Genomic DNA, 7,500 nt, shown 5'->3' on the forward strand with positions numbered 1-7,500 from the left:
ATCTTCAGAACAGGGTTACCAGATGATTTCCACTGGATTATCGTACATGAGCCTTAAAATTATCGTTTTTTAACCAAAGTTATCGTACACACTTTCAACAATTATTTAAGGAGTAACATAATGACTTATTTCAAGGTATTTTAGTATAATTGTTTAATTAACACATTATATATATATATATATATATATATATATATATATATTATATATATATATATGTATATATATATATATATATATATATATATATATATATATATATATATATATATATATATATATATATATATATATATATATATATATCTATACTTAGGTATGTATCGTACATCGTACCGCACCCAAAATGATCGTACGTGTACGATAATTATCGTACGTATGGCAACCCTGCTTCAGAACAGATCAGATTCATGTTGAGGCTTCGCCTTTGCAATGGTGCCTCTGTGGCTTTAGTTTTGTATGTTCCTTGTTTTCACTAGTTTTTCTTTGTTCATCCACATTCGTTGTAGTACATTTTTCTTATTTTCAATATTTGCTTCACAAAAAAAAAAGGAATTTTCCAGCTGTTTGTGCACTATCTTCTTCTTATGGTTGTTGGAGCTCAATTGCTTTTATTCTTATCTTTCACATTTGAAACTGCGCTCTGGATTTTTGTTGTTGTCCTTGGGAAATTCGTCGTTTCTTGGCGTTCTTCAGACTTAAAAAATCTTAGAGACTTATAAACCATAGTCCTGTAGCCTATTAAGCTGTACTTGTGTAAATTAACATTAATAGGTGAATTGTGAATATTTTATGAATTTTGTAAGATATTCTAAATATTAGTTTTAAATATAGGTTAGTTATTGTAATGTTTGTTGGCTATTATTTTCTTTAGCTGTTACGGTTTTGGTATTTTCTGTGCTAATAAAACAAAAGTAGATTTTACGGAATCTACGTTTTGATATAGCTCATCAAAACACAGCTCAAAAGCCATATTATAATTGTCTTCATTTTCAGAAGAGGCAAATACATCAAAGTTTGTCTTGAACTTCATAGCTGTTGTGAAGGAAGCTATCCAAGCTATTGCTTGCCATTGCCATGAAAGTCTAATGTCAGTGTCTATGATAGAAAGGTTTAGACGAAAGAAAAAAAAAAGCGGATTGTCATCTCAAGAGGCTTTCATATAGAGATAAATATCATAGAATCTCTTTGGGACTTAGCCACCATCTGGCATTGAATGATTTAATAAATTTGTTAATCAGTTACTGGTTACTTTATATAGTATTATTGATATAAACGGATAATTTTCCATCTGAATTGTATGAATGACAAGAACACATAAGCATGACTAGTTCAATACATTCTCTTTTGTTACACCAGTAATGTTTATATTACATTTTCTATGAGTAATAAAATAGAAAACTACACTCATCTCTAAGGTATACTCTGTTACTTTAAATTCAAAGTAAATGTTGACATGATTCGTTCAATTTTATTTTTGTTCTGATTATAGTCCCGTAAGTATTACATATCAAAAGGATGTTAATTTTAGATATACTATTATATTCAAGAATTATTTCGGATTGTTATTTCTTAAAAAAAAAAATGACAGTTTAAGCTATCATTTGTAACAAGTAGGTTACCTCAATATCCAAAGGATAATATGTCAACCCACGCGCAGACTTAATGACGTCACAGGAGAAAAAGCTCTACTTTTAATGTTTACGTTTTGACGTAAACGTAGTTACGATAAGGTCATATTTCATTCATATTAAACGTTACTCAAAGTCACGCATTATCATCTGTAGGAAAAGGTCAGGGATGAAAAAGAGACACATTTTTTTTCAGAATAAATCTTATATTCAGTGCTAAAGTCGATAAAAAAATTCTTCAAATATAAGATATCACATGCATTATGTACAAAGAGAAAGACAGAATCTGCAGGTATTGGCAATGCATGAGAAAAATAAGTGTTAGTGTAGTATGCGTGAGAGAGAGAGAGAGAGAGAGAGAGAGAGAGAGAGAGAGAGAGAGAGAGAGAGAGAGAGAGAGAGAGAGAGAGAGAGAGAGAGAGAGAGAGGGAGGTGGATGTTTTTGGCTCGAAAGTATGACGGCTAAAATAAGCTTCGTTTTTAGGGTAGTCCATTTATAAATAATACCATTCTACTGATTACGTAAAACAATCTATTGCAGCAATGGCATAAAATGACCCTAATCTGATAAAGGCCAAAAGAGACAAGTGGGATTTCCTCAACAAATGCATTGTAGGTCTATTATAATTAATACCAGCAACAATTTTTAACACAATAGTTCAGTATAGGTCTCTCTAAATTTAATCTTGCAATTCATAGGTACCGTAAAATATTAAAACTTACCTTTTTTCCTGGTAGTTTTAATGTTAGAAAAGCTCGCCATCCACCAAGAGCCTTACAATTAATGGGACTGGAAGGCTCAGCAACTCATATTTAAGCAATCTTTTGAAAGCAATTGTCTCAAAATGCAGATTGCACACACGATCCTCCTGGATATTTATTGGATCTTCTCTCTTACGCAGGTAAATCCATTTCTTCTCATCATACTCATTATGGGGAACCTAAAGAATGTAGCCCTTAATAGACAACCTGGGGGACAAAGGACCCCAGCATGATCATAATTTTCATGCATTTACTTCAGAATCGTAGATTTTTTTTTTTTTTTTTTTTTTTTTTTTTGAAGTTATGAGTGTAACATCATCCGTTATAGTTAAAATCTCAGTGACAAGGTGTTTTGCATCATAGCAACTTATACTGGCTATTTTATAGCAATATTTGTGGTCTTGGAGACCCACTTGTGAAATTAGTGTATGTGTGATGTCGGTCTTCCAGACCCCATGTTGCCTGAAGTGTTCGAGTGTTATGGGTCCACAAGACCTCATGTCTCCAATTCATTCATATCTTATCACACCACTCGTGTGTCGTTTGCTTCCTGTAGATCTACATCAGAACATGCAGGTCCCAGTGGACAGCAGCGGCTTGTGTGGTCCATGGTTTAGGGCGTTGTAAGGAGATTGGCAAGGAAACTTTAGACTAAGGCAATATATATATCTACTCAGGAAGATCAGATGGATTTGGAAGAGAAGGGGTAGGAATCAAGGAGGTTAAATGGCTGGAGATGTCCCCAAGCGGAATAAGTGAAGTCGGCCGTCTCGGCCAAGTGTAGGCAAAACGGTCGCCACCTGATGGCTGAGACCCTATATATACGTCCATCATCTGGATCGACACGCTACAAATTATTCCTGCTCTTCAGATTATAATGCCGACCTCGTGTAATGCTTATGAATGTAATGAAAGATTCGACAAAAATTTAAATCCTACCATTACATTTCAGTTATAAGTGCTTTATTTCCGATGTTATACTCACATCTTCGAACTATATCAAAATGGTACCAGTAAGTCGATGGAAAACCTGGATTCAATAGTCTTCCAATTTCAGCATTGAAGATGAAAGCTGATGCAACACTGAAAACCAGGAAACCATTATCATGTTCATTGATAATGGATAAAATAGTAATTACGCAACAACTCGAGTGGGATGCCACGAGATCCTATGGTTTTGTTTACGTGGTTAGTGAATTGGACGATGATAGCATTCCAGTTGCAAGAGAAGCTCTAGTGTTTATGGTGAACTTAAAAATGGCAGTTGGAAATTAGCAATAGGCTATTTTTTGATAAACGGACTAGGTGCAGCTGAGTGTGTTAATTTCTTATGGCAACGTTTGGCTAAGCTGCATTGGTAGGAATGATGATGATGCCAAGAGCAGAAAAGTCATTAACCGAGTGGAGAGCTGTGAATAGTAGATTGTTACTTGCAAAGTTCAAATCAAAGCAGTGCAATATGAGTATTATAGTTTGCTATACCCCAACAAATGATTCCCCTGAAGAAAGGAAAGATGAATACTATGAAGAACTACAGAGGGTAATAGATGAGATCCCTTAGAGAGATATGAAAATTGTGACTCTTGACTTCAATGCTAAAGTTGAAATGAATAATCAAGGGATAGAGAATGTGATGGGTGTCAAGGGTCTTGGCAAAGTTGCAAATGAAAATAGAGCACATTTCATAAGTTTCTGTTCAGCAAACAATCTGGTCATCGGAGGTACTCTTTTTTTTCAACAAAAGAACATTCACAAGTATACATGGACCTCACCATGTGGCAATTACAAAAATCAGATAGATCACATTGCTATTAGCAAAGAGAGATGGAGGACTCTGGGAAATGTAAGAAGCTATAGAGGTACAGATATTGGTAGTGATCACCAGCTCCTCATTGCCACACTGAAATCAAAACTGAAAGCACCCAACAGAAAGATGGATAGAATACCTCGGTTTGATACAACTAAGCTTTTAGAAGAAGAGCACAGAGAAACATTTGCAATTGAATGTAGGAATCTATTTGCAGTCTTAGAGACTTTACGAGATGAAGAACAGACAATTAATGTAGAATGGTGTGATATTAAGAATATAATATATCAGTCCGTTATTAGTGAAGTCTTGGGATATGCAGTTACAAGGAGAAAGTCATGGATATCAAATGATATTTGGGATACTATAAAAAGGAGACAAAGATGGAAATTGATAGTTGAAAGTTTTGGAGAAGTATGCTAAGTATTCCAGTATTGACAGTGAGGCCAAAAGAAAAGCCAGGAATGACTGGAGGGAATATTTAGACAGTAAAGCAGATGACACTAACAAAGCTATGAAATCAGGAAGTGGCTATGGTATAAGAATTGCTCATAGAATCAGTAATGAGATCTCGACTGTGGCAAAGAAGAAGAAGCATATACCCATCAAAAAGAGAGATGGCTCTGTTATAGCAACAGAAGATGAAGAAAGACGTTGGATGGAACACTTTAGTGAGGTTATGAATTGGAGATATGAAGGGAATAATTTGATTGATATACCTAAAGCTGATGAAACCTTGATGTGCCCATGAATGAATTCAGTGTGTTTAAAGTGAAAGCTATCCTAAAAAACTAAAGAGATGGAAAACCCCGGGATATGATGGAATAACTGCCAAGATGATACTGGCCGAAAATGAACTGACTCCCAGACTAGTTACAAGATTATGTTGTAGAATGTGGCATGAAGAGGCAAAACCTGATGAATGGGAGTTAGGTCTGTTGGTGAAAATAGCAAGAAAATGAGACCTGACTGATTGCAATAATTACAGAGGCAAAACACTTACCTCAGATTGATGCAAAGCTGAGAGATGAACAAGCAGGATTTAGGAAAGGTAGAAGTTGCTCTGAACAAGTTTTCTTTTCAAGACATGTTGTACAGCAATGCGTAAAATATAGAAATCCCCTTTTGGTGGGATTTGCGGACTATGAACAAGCCTTTGATAGTGTGCATCAGCCAATTTTATGGAGAGTCCTGCGTTATTATGGAATTGCTCATATGTATGTAAATTTGATTAAGTCTGTTCATGAGTATAGCAAGTGCAAAGTTAATGTTAACGGAGTCTTATCAAATGAATTTCCAGTGAACAGTGTAGTGCTCCAAGGGAATGTCTTGTCGCCTGTGTTGTTTATCCTACTCATGGATTTTGTAATGCGTAGAACAGTCAGAGATGGTGGAGAAGGATTGGACTGGACTTGTGATAAGAATTTATCAGACCTAGAGTATGCTGATTATGCTGTCCTTGTTAGCAGAACACCACAGAATTTGCAATGCTTGCTTACCAGAATGCATGAGATATCACACGAGGTTGGGCTGAAGATAAGTAAAAGAAAGACAGATGATGAGAACGGAGTATGCAATGGAAGGTGAATTATCATTGGAAGGAGAAAGGATTAATGAGGTAGAATCAATTAATTATTTAGGGACTATGATCTCCAATACAGGGTCTTTAGAATTAGAGTTTAGCAAAAGATTGAAAAAAGAAATCAGACAATGGCTAGGTTAAGTAAAATTTGTAAATCAAATCGCCTGAAATTACATATAAAAATCAGACTATATATCAGTTTAGTGACATCGGTGTTACTCTATGGACATGAGTCATGGTATGACAATGAAACAATCTCCAATAGATTTAGTAGATTTGAGAGCAAAACCGTCAGAAAGGATATTGGGAGTTGAATGGCAGGACAGGATTAGAAATTAAACTATAAGAGAGATTACTAGAGTGCCATATGTGGATGAGATCATGATGAGGGGTAGATGGAGATGGTTTGGGCATGCCCTTCGCACTCCCCAAGAAAGGTTAGTTCACCAAACATTCAGTTGGGCTCCAGAAGGCAGTAGAAGAGTTGGAAGACCCAAGCCTACGTGGCTGAGGACTATGAAGCGCGAAGTAGATGGGGAATGGAGAAGTATTGAATTAAAAGATTAAGATAGAGACGACTGGCGAAATCTAACTGAGGCCCTTTGCGTCAATAGACGTAGGAGATGATGATGATGAATTACTATCAGCCTACTTGACAGGACATTTTTTTTTCATATATAGATACTAACTTCTCTCTCTCTCTCTCTCTCTCTCTCTCTCTCTCTCTCTCTCTCTCTCTCTCTCTCTCTCTCTCTCTCTCTAAGGGGATTCGTAAATGCTAACGCTAGTTGTCCACAGATCCTTCAGAAAGATAACTTGCATGCATAACATCAAGATCTAAAATGTCTAAATTAACGAAAATAATTCACATATAACGATTGTCAATCGCCACTGAATAATTTAATGATGACAGCCTATTTCTCCCTGAAACGGATGTTGAACCGAGAGTGAAATGCGTTTCCTGTGTTACAACCAGTTAAGATAAAAGTTAGTGCTCGCCGATAAAGATAATGGGTGAATCTAAGGTAAACACGCAGTTTTTCGCATTAGCGGCAGCAGCCCTACAGAACTAGCTTGAACCAACTGACCGGTTCGACAAGGAAGTTGGAAGTTGCGCTTGCGGCTTAGTTGCCAGTTCTTAGTAATGAAGTTCAGTGTGTGTAGTAGTTCACGATTACTCAGGCAATATCTGCCTTTACGTAGCAACAAGATTCTACATAATTCTCTACGTACTTGTGTCAGGTATGTGATTTAGTCTGGAGTGACCTTGTCCTATTTTAATTGTTGAAAACATAGAGTATGAATATACCACCAGGGTTTTGTAAACAATCCTGTTTTGCAGTTTGTTTTCTCTCAATCTCTGTGGGTTTTAGATTTTCCTTCCCCGAGTGTATACATCAAAGTTTTGAAGTGACGCTTGCAGGGCTCAGCTATATTTATACTAGGCGACAAACCTACATAGCCAAGTTTATTTTACTTGTGTAAGAATCTCGTACCATTGGCAGGCAAAGCAGCGGAGCAAGTAACCTTGAGAACCATGGCTCATAATACAAACTTTTTATACAAATGAAACCCAATGCCCTATTCTCGTAAGGTTGAAACTAGAAATCTTAAATTATTTAGGAATAAAGTATATGTCGTAGTTTTGAATACCGTTGCTTTTTTTGTTACATGTTTAGCTAGTTTCAGTCATGAACAGTATATACGAACGATCACGC

The 7,500-nt window shown here is 36.0% G+C and overlaps 1 protein-coding gene across 1 annotated transcript in view; it reads left to right on the forward strand.

Moving 5' to 3' along the window:
• Positions 1-6,871: 6,871 nt before the first annotated feature.
• The window catches only part of LOC137634905 (medium-chain acyl-CoA ligase ACSF2, mitochondrial-like), a 97,982-nt gene continuing 97,353 nt past the window's right edge, over positions 6,872-7,500 (forward strand). Inside the window, exon 1 of the mRNA XM_068367452.1 lies at positions 6,872-7,024. Coding sequence (XP_068223553.1) covers positions 6,927-7,024 — 98 coding nt within the window. The 5' untranslated portion in view covers positions 6,872-6,926. The remainder of the gene's footprint in view (positions 7,025-7,500) is intronic.

The sequence above is a fragment of the Palaemon carinicauda genome, chromosome 45, assembly GCF_036898095.1.
Source record: "Palaemon carinicauda isolate YSFRI2023 chromosome 45, ASM3689809v2, whole genome shotgun sequence".
Lineage (NCBI taxonomy): Eukaryota > Metazoa > Arthropoda > Malacostraca > Decapoda > Palaemonidae > Palaemon > Palaemon carinicauda.